The sequence below is a fragment of the Anomaloglossus baeobatrachus genome, chromosome 11 (genome assembly GCF_048569485.1).
Source record: "Anomaloglossus baeobatrachus isolate aAnoBae1 chromosome 11, aAnoBae1.hap1, whole genome shotgun sequence".
NCBI classification, from domain to species: Eukaryota; Metazoa; Chordata; class Amphibia; order Anura; family Aromobatidae; genus Anomaloglossus; species Anomaloglossus baeobatrachus.
In genome coordinates, this window is record NC_134363.1 from 187,435,994 (window position 1) to 187,454,000 (window position 18,007).

General features: G+C 50.0%; 1 protein-coding gene across 1 annotated transcript in view; it reads right to left on the reverse strand.

Annotated features, from left to right (window-relative positions):
- Positions 1–203: 203 nt before the first annotated feature.
- Positions 204–18,007, reverse strand: part of LOC142257065 (high affinity cGMP-specific 3',5'-cyclic phosphodiesterase 9A-like) — a 29,779-nt gene continuing 11,975 nt past the window's right edge. The window contains exons 15-18 of the mRNA XM_075329124.1: positions 15,276–15,380; positions 14,632–14,760; positions 14,426–14,521; positions 204–748 (exon numbers count right to left, since the gene is read on the reverse strand). Of these exons, the coding sequence (XP_075185239.1) occupies positions 680–748; positions 14,426–14,521; positions 14,632–14,760; positions 15,276–15,380 (399 nt within the window). The 3' untranslated portion in view covers positions 204–679. The remainder of the gene's footprint in view (positions 749–14,425; positions 14,522–14,631; positions 14,761–15,275; positions 15,381–18,007) is intronic.

An 18,007-nucleotide genomic window follows, 5' to 3' on the forward strand; every position in this document is an offset into this window, starting at 1 on the left:
CGTGTTTATTCACCACTCAGGGTGCGCGCCGCTTCCTCCACAGACGGGATCGTGTTTATTCACCACTCAGGGTGCGCGCCGCTTCCTCCACAGACGGGATCGTGTTTATTTGCACAGAAATAATAATGACAGTGTAAACGGTAAGAGCGATACAATATTTTATTACGGCCTGTGAGAGGCGCTACATCTACACCTCCTGCAATAATGTACGACCCCGATAACTGCAGCAAGAAATGTGAAATGTATAACATCCCTCACTATGGGGGAACGTGAGACATAGGGGGGCGCTGACCCCGGGCGTCTTCATTCAGAAATCGTGGTGATCTATCAGCTCGGAGCGGCTGCCAGGATCTGTTATTGTAACCTGGCGTCTGAGCATTGAACGGGGCTAATCCTTATTTAATGACTCCCAACATATTCCCCCAAATACCGAGTCCAAGAAGCCGAGCGCTGCCCCCCTGCTGTTTAAAGGCGCACAACTGGCAAGAAAAAGGAGACTTTGAACGCAACATCAATTACGTGTTTAAGAAAACAGCGCGAGCGCCAGAACACGCAGAAGAGGTCAGAGCCGAGCAATATTCATCACCGCCTCGCTCCTACCGCTCACGCCGGGGGCTCGGGCCGCAGCGCCGCCAGGTTTACACTTTTTATTGCACATGGAAAAGAAAATGATACACAGCTACAAAGTTTCTACGTTTCGCTTCGCTTTGCTTGCGCCAGACAGGATCTCGGCTTTTTTCTGCTGGACCTGCGGAGGAAGAAAAATAAGAATGACATGATTCTGTGTGCGTGGAAAACAATTTCGGACGGAGACGCTTTCACGGTCCATTACTGGGAGAGCATCGTAACACAAAACCTTCAGAGCCCATTGCAAAACTTATTTGCCATGAAGGTGCTAAAACAGGTCCGCTGCCCCCTGCTGGCGTCACTGGCGGCAGCACTAAAGCCGCTCCTGCTGTGACGGGTGCAGCCATTTACCGATACATTACATGGATCGGAAGTGAGCGCCATCAGCCTAATGGGTCATTTACCTTTACTGGAAACCGGAGAAGGTGACCAGTGCTTTGGTCCATCAATGATCACAGCCCTAGCTGCATCGTCTGCTGGCATCTGCCGTAGTCTGAAATCCATCTCCTGTCTCATAGGTTCAGGCTGCAGCTTTATCCTGCCCCCATGCTTTACACTGCAGCACAATACCGTCCTCAGCCAACAGCTATATGAAGGGTTATGAGCCCCATAAAGAAAACGTTTTAGGAGTCAAAAGTGACCAGTTTTGGCTCCTCTGTTATTCCCTTTTTCTCTTTTAATCCATTATACGGTTCCAGACATACGGGGCCTTTTTATCTAGTGTAACTGTTTATGGCTTCACCGAAGGAGACGTGTATTTAGGCGGTTTTGCATAATTACCCTCATAATTACCCTCAGGTACCCTCATAATTACCCTCAGCGGCAGAATTACAAATAGAAAACGGCATCCTCGGGGGCTGCAATCTGTGGCCACATTTGCCATCATTTTTTTCCCCCGTTCCTCTTGAGAGTTGCTCTCAATGGGGCAAGTCATGGTTCCCCCCTTCTAGATAAGTCACATAAATCGGTGGTCTCCATCCATATAATGCACATCACAGACCTGAAAATGATTCTACGCAGAGGCCCTGTCATATAGAGAACCTTCACCGTGTCAATGTTTTAGTGATAGATTTTATCTTCCTCCATTTACAGGGAATGTATCATAAAATGACAATAGTTCTTTTAAAGGGAACCGGTCACCCCCAGAAATGCTTTTTTTTTTCCCCCAGGAGACATAGCGGTAAATCTGCAGGGGAATCTGGTCTGACTGCCATACTGGAGCAGCGGCTACAGGGAGAAAATGAAGTTATATCCTCCTTGCAGCCGCTTTTAGTCATCAGGGCGGTTACCGCTCACTACACAGTGAGTGCGGCTGTAATTACTCTGTGCTCTTTGATTAACAGCCTGTGCTGCAGTATATGTGTGCAGCATGAGTGTGCAGAGCAGATTGTCAGTGTGCGGTGAGGATTACAGCACTCACTGTGTAGTGACCGGTGTCTGCACCGCACCAAGGAATGAAGAAAAAGTTAATTTCCTCCCTGTAGCCGCTCCTTCAGTTATGGAGCCAGACAAGCTTTTAATAGTAATAATCATTGTAGTTTTATTTTTCCCATAAATCAATAGTTCACGTGAAAAGCAGCTTTGTAATATATTGTATCTTAGGAGAATTCGGCTTCTTTCTCCTCCTGGACGGACGTTTCATTCTGAAAATTCTCAATTCACTAGAAAAATTTATCTTGAGTGAACGCAGATTATTACAATTGGTGCTCATGAAATTCTATGTAGAAGTGTAACGTGTGTCAGCGCTCGCATCAGATGTCTGTCCCTCCGCCTCCTCCATAGAGTTTATAAAGGACTAACCGACATCTCTCAGTAATGGAGAAATAGAGAAATCTGCCTTCACAGAATAATTTAGTGTGAAAGCTCCGTCCAGGTGGAGAAAAACCAACATCGGAGTTCTCGGATATTCGGCAAATCACCAATTTGCTCCTTTTCATGTGTAATATTGATTTATAAAATACAAATTAAAACGAAAATTACTTTTACAAGTGTTATTTATCTGTAGAATAATTTATAGCTGCAGGTAATTCGCTTTTCTGGAGGTGACAGGTTCCCTTAAATTTGTTTTTTGTTCTTCTATTTTTAGGATTTTTTTTTTATATCACAATCCTTATAAAAAGAATATATCTTGCAGTGATTAAAATAGTGGTCACTGGGGATATTTATTTATTTATTTTTTTAAGATGCCTAATTTCGACCCTAACTTTTGCATTAAAGCATCTAATGAGCACTGTCATTGTGAAGGGAGGAGGAGGAGGTGAGCTGTAACGTCACCTATTGTCAATGATTTTATGTATATGGTTTATAATAATAAATAATAATAATAATAAAAATAATAATAATAATGGTGGATCCTGTGTTATATACTATATGTAGAGGTGTTATCACAGCTCACCTTCTCTTCCTGTAAAATGACTGATAACACCTATATACAGTAGATAACAGCATCCACAATAGGTGATATCAAAGCTCACCTCCTCCTCCTGTACAATAACTGATAACATTTCTATATACAATAGATAAAACAGGATCCACCAATCACTATAGGTGATGTCACAGCTCACCTACTCCTCCTGTTCAATAACTGATAACACTTCAATATACAGTAGATAACACAGAATCCGCCATTCACTATAGGTGATGTCGCAGGTCACCTTCTCCTCCTGTACAACGACTAGTATCTATTGTAAATGAAGGATCCTGTATTATCTACTGTTTACAGAGGTTTTATCAGTCATTGTACAGGAGGGGTAGGTGAGCTGTGATATCACCTATTGTGGAATGGTGGATGCTGTGTTATCAGCTAGGCAAAAAAACCCAAAACATTGCCAGATACTTAAAAAAAAAAAAAAAAAAAGAAGTCCAAACCCTGATTTAAACAGCAGGTCATTTTCTAACAACCATTCCCTTAATCTTAATCCAAGCAGCAGTGAAAAGAATGGAGAATTGTATCTGTTGTCATATCTTAGCACAGATGCATTAATGTCGTCATCCCTTCATTATACTGCAGTTTCAGACTCGAACATCTATGTCTGAGGCTGTATGTGATCTATAAGCGCAGTCACAATCAGGGATCTGCTCGTGTTACATTGTTACATAGGTTAAAAGAAAATCCTCCGCTCCCTCTCGTTCACCTTCTCCACCAATTCTGTTTTGTCACTAAATAATTTATAACTGACAATATTGTGTAAAAATCATCCAGCCCTGATATAAAGCTGTTCTAGTATCGGCCGTTACTACCTCTTGTGGTCGCATTCCACAGTCTGACTGCTCTAACTGTAAAGAAGCCTTTCCTATTTAGCTGCCAGAATCATTGCAGTGAGTGCCCCTGGTCCTTAGTACTGTCTTTGGAAGGAATAAGTCCTGCGCCGTCCTTTATATTGACCACACATGTATTTATACATATAACGAGATCTCCTCTGAGACCTCTTTTTTTCACCTCTCATCATACGGGCGGCCTCCATTGCTCATCATACGGGCGGCCTCCATTGCTCATCATACGGGCGGCCTCCATTGCTCATCATACGGGCGGCCTCCATTGCTCATCGTACGGGCGGCCTCCATTGCTCATCATACGGGCGGCCTCCATTGCTCATCATACGGGCGGCCTCCATTGCTCATCATACGGGCTCCCTCCATTGCTCATCATACGGGCACCCTCCATTGCTCATCATACGGGCGGCCTCCATTGCTCATCAAATGAGTGGCCTCTATTGCTCATCATACGGGCGGCCTCCATTGCTCATCATACAGGCGGCCTCCATTGCTTGCAATAATCTAGTTGCTGCCTTTGAACAGACTGTGTTCAATCCCATGAAATAGAACTGATCTGTGTAAAGCCTGCTTTACACACTTCAATAGATCTTTCAATCCGTCGTCGGGGTCAAGTTGTAAGTGACGCACATCCGGCATCGTTCGTGATGTATTTGCGTGTGAAACCTACATGCGATCGATATTGAACGAAAATACGGTGATCGCATACACGTCGTTTATTCCTCATACATTGGACGTTTGGTAGTACGAAACTAGTCAATTGTAACGTGTGACATCCCTCATACGATTTCGGTGTCTGATGCTATGTGCGCAGGTGTGCGCTCTGCACCGCAGCTTAAAAAAGGTCTGCTTCAGAGCGCAGCTGAAAAGCTGCATTCTGAAGCGCCTCACAATGTCTGTCATTCACTAATCTCTGTCAGTCCGTCACTATCTCTGTCCCTCACTCTCTGTCCATGTCAGTCTATCCCCCTCTCTCATATACTCACCGATCCCCGATCCCCGGCGCTGCACGGCATTCACACTGCTCCGGCGGCTTTTACTGTTTTGAAAAAGCCGGCCGCCCATTAAACAATCTCGTATTCCCTGCTATCCCCGCCCACAGGCGCCTATGATTGGTTACAGTGAGACACGCCCCCCACACTGAGTGACAGGTGTCACACTGCACCCAATCACAGCAGCCGGTGGGCATGTCTATACTGTGTAGTGATATAAATAATTAAATAATTAAAAAAAACGGCGTGCGGTCCCCCCCAATTTTAAAACCAGCCAGATAAAGCCATACGGCTGAAGGCTGGTATTCTCAGGATGGGGAGCTCCACGTTATGGGGAGCCCCCCAGCCTAACAATATCAGTCAGCAGCCGCCCAGAATTGCCGCATACATTATATGCGACAGTTCTGGGACTGTACCCGGCTCTTCCCGATTTACCCTGGTGCGTTGGCAAATCGGGGTAATAAGGAGTTATTGGCAGCCCATAGCTGCCAATAAGTCCTAGATTAATCATGTCAGGCGTCTATGAGACACAATCCATGATTAATCTGTAAATTACAGTAAATAAACACACGCCCGAAAAAATCCTTTATTGGAAATAAAAAACACACACACATTCCCTGGTTCACCACTTTAATCAGCCCCAAAAAGCCCTCCATGTCCGGCGTACTCCAGGATGATCCAGCGTCGCATCTAGCGCTGCTGCATGGAGGTGACAGGAGCTGCAGAAGACACCGCCACTCCTGTCACCTCCAAGCAGCTAATGAAGACAGCCGTGCGATCAGCTGATCTGTCACTGAGGTTACCCGCTGTCACTGGATCCAGCGGTGGCCGCGGGTAACCTCAGTGACAGATCAGCTGATCGCGCTACTCACCTCAGTTGCTGACTGGAGCTGACCGGAGCGGCGGTGAGTAGCGCGATCAGCTGATCTGTCACTGAGGTTACCCGCGGCCACCGCTGGATCCAGTGACAGCGGGTAACCTCAGTGACAGATCAGCTGATCGCGCGGCTGTCTTCATTTGCTGTGTGGAGGTGACCGGAGCGGCGGTGTCTTCTGCAGCTCCGGTCACCTCCATGCAGCAGCGCTAGATGCGACGCTGGACCATCCTGGATTCCGCCGGACATGGAGGGCTTTTTGGGGCTGATTAAAGTGGTGAACCAGGGAATGTGTGTGTGTTTTTTATTTCCAATAAAGGATTTTTCTTTTTCGCTCCTAATTGGGAGACCCAGACAATTGGGTGTATAGCTACTGCCTCCGGAGGCCGCACAAAGTACTACACTTAAAAGTGTAAGGCCCCTCCCCTTCTGGCTATACACCCCCCCGTGGGAGCACGGGTCCCTCAGTTTTTGCTTTGTGCGAAGGAGGTCAGACACGCACGCATAGCTCCACTGTTTAGTCAGCAGCAGCTGCTGACTATGTCGGATGGAAGAAAAGAGGGCCCATACAGGGCCCCCAGCATGCTCCCTTCTCACCCCACTTTCTGTCGGTGGTGCTTGTTAAGGTTGAGGTACCCATTGCGGGTACGGAGGCTGGAGCCCACATGCTGATTCCTTCCCCATCCCCATTAGGGCTCTGGGCGAAGTGGGATTTTACCGGTCTCCAGGCACTGAGACCGTGCTCCATCCACAGCCCCTGGAGAAGCCGCTGGATATGGAGCTGAGTATCGTCAGGGACATGGCCCTGCTCCGTCAAGGTACTCTGTGTCCCCGTGCATACGCGCGCACACCGCAGCATTGCTGGGTGTGTTAGTGCGCCGGGGACAACAGCGCTGCTGCACTTGTGCCATTTCCTCACTTCAGCTTAGCTGAGTGGGTAGACTCAGGGAGAACGGTCGCGCCGGCCGCTGGGACTGCGACGCGGCTGGGACTTGTGGTGCGCCGGGGACTTCCGCGCTGACTGTGCATATATCACGGCCGCGCTTATTACTACAGTCCCCGGCTTTTGCGGCCTAGTTCGTTCGTTCCCGCCTCCGCACCTGCCAGTCAGGAGGAGGGCGGGACGCTGTACAGAGCATCAGCGCTGAGGGCTGGAGTCTTTTTTACATACTCCAGCCCTCACACCAGGCACAGTAGGACGCAGTTTCCCGCACTTTGTTTGTGGCACGCCCACGGTCCGCCCCTCTTCACTGAACGCCGGCAGCCATTCCTGCCTGCACGCTGAGCTGCAGAGGGGAGACGGGGAGACCCAGACACGGGATTCTACGGCCTCATACCCGCTGTTCAGCGGGCGGTAAGCAGCCCTCAAGGGCTCTCCCCCACTTGTGCCGTTTGTATACTGAGTATTTTGTGTTTGCAAATACTTTGTACTGTACGGTCGCTGGTGATTCTCGGCTATATACCCTCCTAGATTACAAGGAGGCAACAGCATGTCGTCCGCAAAACGCAAGGGTGCCAAGGCACAGACATTATATGCTGCCTGTACCGCATGTGGGACTGCTCTACCGGCAGGTTCCACTGACCCCCATTGTGTGCAGTGCTCGGCCCCTGTGCAACTTGCACAGCCGGGGCCTCTGCTAGAGGTGACCCAGGGTGTACCACCTGTGAATGCTGTCCAGGTGACAGGAACGGAGTTTGCAGCTTTTGCTGACAGATTGTCTATGACCATGTCAAAGATTCTTGAAACATTGCAGTCTAGACCAGTAACTCAGACCATGGACACTGTGGCATCATTGCTCCCTGGTCCCCCTCAGCTGGAACACTTCCAAGCTCCGGGGGTGTCACATGCACCCCAGGGTGACGATTCTGACTCAGACAACAGTCCCAGACAACCTAAGCGGGCTCGTTATGAGGGGCCCTCAACTTCGTCTCACTGGTCAGGATCCCAGCGGGACGAATCTATGGGTGATGAGGCGGATGTAACTGATCAAGATTCTGATCCTGGGACCGCTCTCAATCTGGATACACCGGATGGTGACGCCATAGTGAATGATCTTATAGCGTCCATCAATAGGATGTTAGATATTTCCCCGCCAGCTCTTCCTGCGGAGGAGGCAGCTTCACAGCAGGAGAAATTCCATTTCAGATATCCCAAGCGTAAATTAAGCACTTTTCTGGACCACTGACTTTAGAAAACCGCTTCTCAGGATAAGCGTGGTGTTTCTGGATTGCATCTCTAAACGGCTTAAAGATACACGCTATCCTTTTCCCCCTGACGTGGTCAAGGGTTGGACCCAGTGTCCCAAGGTGGACCCTCCAATCTCCAGGCTTGCAGCTAGATCTTTAGTTGCAGTAGAAGATGGAGCGGCACTTAAAGATGCCACTGACAGGCAGATGGAGCTCTGGCTGAAATCCATCTATGAAGCTATTGGAGCGTCGTTGGCGCCAGCTTTTGCAGCCGTATGGGCACTCCAAGCCATTTCAGCTGGGCTTATACAAGTCGACTCGGTCACACGTACATCTGCCCCGCAGGTGGCACCATTGACCTCTCAAATGTCTGCATTCGCGTCTTACGCGATTAATGCTGTCCTGGACTCTACGAGCCGTACGGCGGTGGCGTCAGCCAACTCCGTGGTTTTGCGCAGAGCCCTGTGGTTGAGAGAATGGAAGGCAGATTCTGCTTCCAAGAAGTGCTTAACCAGTTTGCCTTTTTCTCGTGACCGATTGTTTGGGGAGCGTTTGGATGAAATCATTAAACACTCCAAGGGTAAGGACTCATCCTTACCTCAACACAGACAAAACAAGCCCCAACAAAGGAGGGGTCAGTCTGGTTTTCGGTCCTTTCGAGGCTCAGGCAGGTCCCAATTCTCCTCGTCGAAAAGGACTCAAAAGGATCAGAGAGGCTCAGATTCTTGGCGGACTCAGTCACGCCCAAAAAAGACAGCAGGAAGAACCGTTACCAAGACGGCTTCCTCATGACTTTCAGCCTCCTCTCTCCGCATCCTCGGTCGGTGGCAGGCTCTCCCGCTTTGGCGACATTTGGCTGTCACAGGTCAAAGACCGTTGGGTGAAGGACATTCTGTCTCACGGGTACAGGATAGAGTTCAGCTCTCATCCTCCAACTCGTTTCTTCAGAACTTCCCCACCGCCCGACCGAGCCGATGCTCTGCTGCAGGCGGTGGCCGCTCTAAAGGCGGAAGGAGTGGTGACTTCCGTTCCTCTTCAGGAACAAGGTCACGGTTTTTACTCCAATCTGTTTGTGGTGCCAAAGAAGGACGGGTCCTTTCGGCCCGTCCTGGATCTAAAGTTGCTCAACAAACACGTAAAAACCAGGAGGTTCCGGATGGAATCTCTACGCTCCGTCATAGCCTCAATGTCTCAAGGAGATTTCTTAGCATCAATAGACATCAAAGATGCTTATCTTCGCGTGCCGATTGCGCCAGAGCATCAGCGTTTTCTACGCTTCGTTATAGAAAGCGAACACCTGCAGTTCGTAGCGTTACCTTTCGGGCTGGCAACAGCCCCTCGGGTCTTCACCAAGGTCATGGCAGCAGTAGTAGCTGTCCTGCACTCGCAGGGTCACTCCGTGATCCCGTATTTGGACGATCTACTTATAAAGGCACCCTCTCAAGAGGCATGCCAACACAGTCTGGACGTGGCACTGAAGACTCTCCAGAGTTTCGGGTGGATTATCAACTTTTCAAAGTCAAATCTAACCCCGACCCAATCACTAACATATCTTGGCATGGAGTTTCATACTCTCTCAGCGATAGTGAAGCTTCCACTGGACAAGCAGTGCTCTCTGCAGACAGGGGTGCAATCTCTCCTGCAGAACCAGTCCCACTCCTTGAGGCGCCTCATGCATTTCCTAGGGAAGATGGTGGCAGCAATGGAAGCAGTCCCTTTCGCGCAGTTTCATCTGCGCCCTCTACAATGGGACATTCTCCGCCAATGGGACGGGAAGTCGACGTCCCTCGACAGGGATGTCCCCCTCTCTCAGGCAGCCAAGGACTCTCTCCGATGGTGGCTTCTTCCCACCTCATTGTCAAAAGGAAAGTCGTTCCTACCCCCATCCTGGGCGGTGGTCACGACAGATGCGAGCCTATCAGGGTGGGGAGCAGTGTTTCTTCACCACAGGGCTCAGGGTACGTGGACTCAGAGAGAGTCCACCCTTCAGATCAATGTTCTGGAAATCAGAGCAGTCTATCTTGCTCTGCGAGCCTTCCAACAGTGGCTGGAGGGCAAGCAGATCCGGATTCAGTCGGACAATTCCACAGCGGTGGCGTACATCAACCACCAAGGGGGAACACGCAGTCGGCAAGCCTTTCAAGAAGTCCGGCGGATTCTGACGTGGGTGGAAAACACAGCATCCACCATATCCGCAGTTCACATCCCAGGCGTGGAAAACTGGGAAGCAGACTTTCTCAGTCGCCAGGGCATGGACGCAGGGGAATGGTCCCTTCACCCGGACGTGTTTCAGGAGATCTGTCGCCGCTGGGGGATGCCGGACGTCGACCTGATGGCGTCACGGCACAACAACAAGGTCCCGGTTTTCATGGCACGGTCTCACGATCACCGAGCTCTGGCGGCAGACGCCTTAGTTCAGGATTGGTCGCAGTTCCGACTACCTTATGTGTTTCCACCTCTGGCATTGTTGCCCAGAGTGCTCCGCAAAATCAGGTCCGACTGCCGTTGCGCCATTCTCATCGCTCCAGACTGGCCAAGGAGGTCGTGGTACCCGGATCTGTGGCATCTTACGGTAGGACAACCGTGGGCGCTACCAGGCCGTCCAGACTTGCTGTCTCAAGGGCCGTTTTTCCATCTGAATTCTGCGGCCCTGAACCTGACTGTGTGGCCATTGAGTCCTGGATCCTAGGGACCTCAGGTTTATCTCATGATGTTGTTGCCACCATGAGACAGGCTAGGAAACCATCCTCCGCCAAGATCTACCACAGAACGTGGAAGATATTCTTATCTTGGTGCTCCGCTCAGGGAGTTTCTCCCTGGCCATTTGCATTGCCTATTTTTCTTTCCTTCCTGCAGTCTGGGTTGGAAAAAGGTTTGTCGCTTAGCTCCCTTAAAGGACAAGTCTCTGCGCTATCCGTATTCTTTCAGAAGCGCCTGGCGCGACTTCCTAAGGTACGCACGTTCCTGCAAGGGGTTTGTCATATCGTTCCCCCTTACAAGCGGCCATTGGAACCCTGGGATCTGAACAAGGTTCTAATTGCTCTCCAGAAGCCACCTTTCGAGCCTATGAAGGAGATTTCCTTTTCTCGGCTTTCACAGAAAGTGGCTTTTCTGGTGGCGGTCACGTCTCTTCGGAGAGTGTCAGAGCTGGCGGCGTTATCTTGCAAATCTCCCTTCCTGGTGTTTCACCAAGACAAGGTAGTACTGCGTCCAATTCCAGAGTTTCTTCCCAAGGTGGTATCTTCCTTTCATCTCAATCAGGATATCACTTTACCATCTTTGTGTCCGCATCCAGTTCACCAATTTGAAAAGGGTTTGCATCTGTTGGACCTGGTGAGAGCACTCAGGATCTACATTTCCCGCACGGCGCCTCTGCGCCGTTCGGATGCACTCTTTATCCTGGTCGCTGGTCAGCATAAAGGGTCGCAAGCTTCCAAATCCACCCTTGCGCGGTGGATCAAGGAACCAATTCTTCACGCCTACCGTTCTGCTGGGCTTCCGACTCCTTCTGGACTGAAGGCCCATTCTACCAGAGCCGTGGGTGCGTCCTGGGCATTACGGCATCAGGCTACGGCTCAGCAGGTGTGCCAGGCGGCTACCTGGTCGAGTCTGCACACTTTTACCAAGCATTATCAGGTGCATACCTACGCTTCGGCGGATGCCAGCCTAGGTAGACAAGTCCTGCAGGCGGCGGTGGCCCACCTGTAAGAAAGGGCTGCCTGACAGCCCGATCACGAGGTATTCTTTTACCCACCCAGGGACTGCTTTTGGACGTCCCAATTGTCTGGGTCTCCCAATTAGGAGCGAAAAAGAAGAAGGGAATTTTGTTTACTTACCGTAAATTCCTTTTCTTCTAGCTCCAATTGGGAGACCCAGCACCCGCCCTGTTTTTTCTTAGGGTATTTGTTTTTCGGGTGCACATGTTGTTCATGTTGATAAGTTACGTTCTCCGATATTGTTATCGGATTGAATTTGTTTTTGAAACAGTTATTGGCTTTCCTCCTTCTTGCTTTTGCACTAAAACTGAGGGACCCGTGCTCCCACGGGGGGGTGTATAGCCAGAAGGGGAGGGGCCTTACACTTTTAAGTGTAGTACTTTGTGCGGCCTCCGGAGGCAGTAGCTATACACCCAATTGTCTGGGTCTCCCAATTGGAGCTAGAAGAAAAGGAATTTACGGTAAGTAAACAAAATTCCCTTCTTTCGGGCGTGTGTTTATTTACTGTTATTTACAGATTAATCATGGAAGGTGTCTCATAGACGCCTGACATGATTAATCTAGGACTTATTGGCAGCTATGGGCTGCCAATAACTCCTTATTACCCCGATTTGCCAACGCACCAGGGTAAATCGGGAAGAGCCGGGTACTGTCCCAGAATTGTCGCATATAATGTATGCGGCAATTCTGGGCGGCTGTTGGCTAATATTGTTAGGCTGGGGGGCTCCCCATAACGTGGAGCTCCCCATTCTGAGAATACCAGCCTTCAGCCGTATGGCTTTATCTGGCTGGTTTTAAAATTGGGGGGAACCGCACGCCGGTTTTTTTAATTATTTAATTATTTATTTCACTACACAGTATAGACACGCCCACCGGCTGCTGTGATTGGGTGCAGTGTGACACCTGTCACTCAGCGTGGGGGCGTGTCTCACTGCAACCAATCATAGGCGCCGGTGGGCGGGGAAAGCAGGGAATACGAGATTGTTTAATGGGCGGCCGGCTTTTTCAAAACAGTAAAAGCCGCCGGAGCAGTGTGAATGCCGTGCAGAGCCGGGGATCGGTGAGTATGAGAGAGGGCTGCTCAATTCACTTACTCAGGAGTTTAGCGGTCACCGGTGAATCCTTCACTGGTGACCGCTAATCAGGGCGCGACACAGACAGAGCCGCAGCATGACAATGAAGTCGGGTGAGGTTCACCCGAGTTCATTCTGACAGTGCGGCTCTGTCTGTGTCTGCTGTGAACTACCATTCATCTCTGCTACATGGCTGTCTGTGTCTGCTGTCATCTGCCATTCAGCTCTGCTACATGGCTGTCTGTGTCTGCTGTCATCTGCCATTCAGCTCTGCTACATGGCTGTCTGTGTCTGCTATCAGCGGCCATGTAGCAGAGCTGAATGGCAGATGACATAGTAAAAACGCATCCCTACACATTACACACGCTTGTTAAGTCAATAAATAAAAAAAAAAAAGGGTGCCCAATGCATACGTCACAGAACACATGATCTAAAGGATCGCACACAAAATTGATCAATTTAACATAGACTACTAACGCTCGTGTGACAAATGAACGACCTACGTGCAATCTCATTCAATCGCATATGCGACCTGGGCGTGTCACATCGCATACGAGATCGCATACCTAATTGTAAGGTGTAAAGCTGGCTTAAGTCTCTATCCCCACGTATCACGACACTGCGGATAGTGAAGAGGAGGGAGCCGGGAAGTCAGAAATCTCTTTCTTTACATTGTAAAGAGGGGGATTCACACCCGCAGCATACAGTGACCGGTTGCAGATTTCCCGGCCGCTGTTCCGGTCACGTTACTCTGTGGATATATTTTGCATGAGATCATGGCACTGTACAAAGCAAGTAAATACACCGCGGAAAATCAGCTGTTGTCTCTCTGTGGGAACATCACCCTAGAATAGAAAAGCTGAGCGTCCCCCAATGCGAAAAGAGGGCAGCTGGCGCCATCTAGTGCGCGTCCAGAGGAAATGCAGACACTGCATCTTGCATCTCTTGTGCGGCTTTCATGTTCTGTAGGCTGCTAAAACTGCGCCCCCTGCAGCCGCACCACGACCGGTCCTCCCTGCAGCCGCACCACGATTGGTCCTCCCTGCAGCCGCACCGCGACCGGTCCTCCCTGCAGCCGCACCGCGACCGGTCCTCCCTGCAGCCGCACCGCGACCGGTCCTCCCTGCAGCCGCACCGCGACCGGTCCTCCCTGCAGCCGCTCCGCGACCGGTCCTCCCTGCAGCCGCTCCGCGACCGGTCCTCCCTGCAGCCGCTCCGCGACCAGTCCTCCCTGCAGCCGCTCCGCGACCAGTCCTCCCTGCAGCCGCACCGCGACCAGTCCTCCCTGCAGCCGCACCGCGACCAGTCCTCCCTGCAGCCGCTCCACGACCGGTCCTCCCTGCAGCCGCACCACGACCGGTCCTCCCTGCAGCCGCACCGCGACCGGTCCTCCCTGCAGCCGCACCGCGACCAGTCCTCCCTGCAGCCGCTCCGCGACCAGTCCTCCCTGCAGCCGCTCCGCGACCAGTCCTCCCTGCAGCCGCTCCGCGACCAGTCCTCCCTGCAGCCGCACCGCGACCAGTCCTCCCTGCAGCCGCACCGCAACCAGTCCTCCCTGCAGCCGCTCCACGACCAGTCCTCCCTGCAGCCGCTCCACGACCAGTCCTCCCTCTTTTTTCTTTTTCATCACTAATGATGATTTTATTCTCTTTGTCAGTGAAGTTTACACACAACACAACCCACCTCAGCCATCGCCTCCTCCAGCTGCATGAGCTCCTCGTAGTGATCCCGGGCCTCCTGCAGAGGGCGCACCATCACTGCCTCTATCTGTGGGAAGAGCTGGAACACATCCAGGTACAGGACAGTGGAATAAACCTGAGTATTTATACATCATGTCTCCCTCCAGATACTAATGCCCTGAGATGAGGGAATGCCGCCATCTCTCCTACCTTCATCACCGTCTCAAACATCGGAATCAAGACGAATTTAATGAATCCGATCTGGGCTTTGGGTTTTGTGACTTTGTCACGGTCCATAAATGGGGTCACAGGGAGACCCTCGGATTTTTCCCGATCGCTCTGTAAAAGGAAAACATTCACTGTAGCGGATCACATAAATACAGGGATTATACCGCTACAATCAGATCATATAAAATCTGAGTAACGGCGATCCCCCCGATCTATGGACTTGCACAATCTCCAATGGATTGTGTGCACATAGTAGCAGATATGCTAAACACAGCACAAATCTCTGATGGTCTGTTACAGTGTATCAGTGCAGGTAACACACCATTCTGGACTCCAGACGCTTTCCTCACCACAGATTGTCTGGACTGGATACAATTGTAACAATCCCTCGTCTGCGGAAAGTATCAGTTTGGAGGGGATTTTCTATCTTCAGCAGCGCACCGCTCCTCCGGCCTGGGGAGAGCGCTGCGCTCCTGATGACTGACGGTGGGGATCAGCGGAGTGATCGCTCCAGACTGTGCCCAGCAGACCCTTATCCCCCCCGCCATTATATGATTTACTATGTGCTGCACAAGATGTTACAACCTACAAGACCACCATGATTAATGACAATGGGGTAAACAGACCTGCATGAAATACTCCTCCAGCAGACAGTCCACCCAGGGCTCGGCCACCTCTGTGGGGCGCACTTCATTAGAGATATCGCAGCACTTGATCAGCAACATCTGCAGCTGAGAGAGAACATGTCCGGTCAGTGCAGGAATGGCCCCAGGGCTGGACACGCACTCGACCCCCACAGGCCCGACACGCGCTCGACCCCCGAGGCCCGACACGCGCTTGACCAGATCCCTGGCGATATATGGTTTGTCTATATTATATACTAGCTGTACTACCCGGCTTCGCCCGGGTTAATAACTGTTGTTAACAAAATAGAATGTATTAACAAAAATGTATTCTGCACACAAAAACCACAAAACAAATAGATAGAAATGTAATTATTAAATTGTTGCCTATATTAACCAATCAGAGCTCAGATTAATTAACTGTAGCAAAATAGAAGCTAAGCTGTGATTGGTTGCTATTGGCAGCCTGATAAATCTCCAGGCAACAGAAAGCCCTCCCCCTGACAGTATATATTAGCTCACACATACACATATAGACAGGTCATGTGACTGACAGCTCCGGATTTCCTATGTGGTACATTTGTTGTTCCTGTAGTTTGGCTGCTTATTAATCAGATTTTTATTTGTGAAGGATAATACCAGACTTGTGTGTGTTTAGGGCGATTATGTGGTGAGGTTGGTGTATGTGTGGTGAGATGTGTGCTGAGGGTGGTGTATGTGTTCAAGTGCGTGATAGTGTGTGTTTGTGTGTTCATTTCCCCAAGTGTGGTGAGTATCCCATGTCGGGGCCCCACCTTAGCAACTGTATGGTGTACACTCTTTGGCGCCATCGCTCTCATTCTTTAAGTCCCCCTTGTTGACATCAGGCAGCTGTCAATTTGCCCCCAACATTTTTCATTTCACTTTTTCCCAATTATGTAGATAGGGGCAAAATTGATTGGTAAATTGGAACACGCGGGGTTAAAATTTCGCCTCACAACATAGCACCCAGCGCTGCCCGGGATTTGAACTATCTCTCTCTGTTTCTCTCTTTCTCTGTCTGTCTCCCCCTCTGTATATATCTCTCTGTCCCTTTCCCTGTCTGTCCCTTTCCCTGTCTGTCCCTTTCCCTGTCTGTCCCTTTCCCTGTCTCTTATCCTGTGTCTGTCTCTTATCCTGTGTCTGTCTCTTATCCTGTGTCTGTCTCTTATCCTGTGTCTGTCTCTTATCCTGTGTCTGTCTCTTATCCTGTGTCTGTCTCTTATCCTGTGTCTGTCTCTTATCCTGTGTCTGTCTCTTATCCTGTGTCTGTCTCTTATCCTGTGTCTGTCTCTTATCCTGTGTCTGTCTCTTATCCTGTGTCTGTCTCTTATCCTGTGTCTGTCTCTTATCCTGTGTCTGTCTCTTATCCTGTGTCTGTCTCTTATCCTGTCTGTGTCTGTCTCTTATCCTGTCTGTGTCTGTCTCTTATCCTGTCTGTGTCTGTCTCTTATCCTGTCTGTGTCTGTCTCTTATCCTGTCTGTGTCTGTCTCTTATCCTGTCTGTGTCTGTCTCTTATCCTGTCTGTGTCTGTCTCTTATCCTGTCTGTGTCTGTCTCTTATCCGGTCTGTGTCTGTCTCTTATCCGGTCTGTGTCTGTCTCTTATCCGGTCTGTGTCTGTCTCTTATCCGGTCTGTGTCTGTCTCTTATCCGGTCTGTGTCTGTCTCTTATCCGGTCTGTGTCTGTCTCTTATCCGGTCTGTGTCTGTCTCTTATCCGGTCTGTGTCTGTCTCTTATCCGGTCTGTGTCTGTCTCTTATCCGGTCTGTGTCTGTCTCTTATCCGGTCTGTGTCTGTCTCTTATCCGGTCTGTGTCTGTCTCTTATCCGGTCTGTGTCTGTCTCTTATCCGGTCTGTGTCTGTCTCTTATCCGGTCTGTGTCTGTCTCTTATCCGGTCTGTGTCTGTCTCTTATCCGGTCTGTGTCTGTCTCTTATCCGGTCTGTGTCTGTCTCTTATCCGGTCTGTGTCTGTCTCTTATCCGGTCTGTGTCTGTCTCTTATCCGGTCTGTGTCTGTCTCTTATCCGGTCTGTGTCTGTCTCTTATCCGGTCTGTGTCTGTCTCTTATCCGGTCTGTGTCTGTCTCTTATCCGGTCTGTGTCTGTCTCTTATCCGGTCTGTGTCTGTCTCTTATCCGGTCTGTGTCTGTCTCTTATCCGGTCTGTGTCTGTCTCTTATCCGGTCTGTGTCTGTCTCTTATCCGGTCTGTGTCTGTCTCTTATCCGGTCTGTGTCTGTCTCTTATCCGGTCTGTGTCTGTCTCTTATCCGGTCTGTGTCTGTCTCTTATCCGGTCTGTGTCTGTCTCTTATCCTGTGTCTGTCTCTTTCCCTGTCTGTGTCTGTCTCTTTCCCTGGCTGCATTGTGACACGCCAACATTCCATATAAGGGCGTGGCTGCGCATTCTTCTGAAGTTCTGGCTGCACTGTGGCACCCAGCTCCATTCGCTTTAATGGAGGCAGGTTTTTTGGTGCATAACTGTAAAGAGCAGGGTTAAAATTTCCCCTTAAAACACAGTCTATTACGCTCTCGGGGTCCAGAAGTGTGAGTGTGCAAAATTTTGTGGCTGTAGCTGCGACGGTGCAGATGCCAATCCCAGACATACACACACATACACACATTCAGCTTTATATATTAGATAACCACTGCAGGTGCAGTATCAGTCCTGTTTATGTGCTCAATCTATCCTTTATATTCAATGCATTGCCGTATAACTA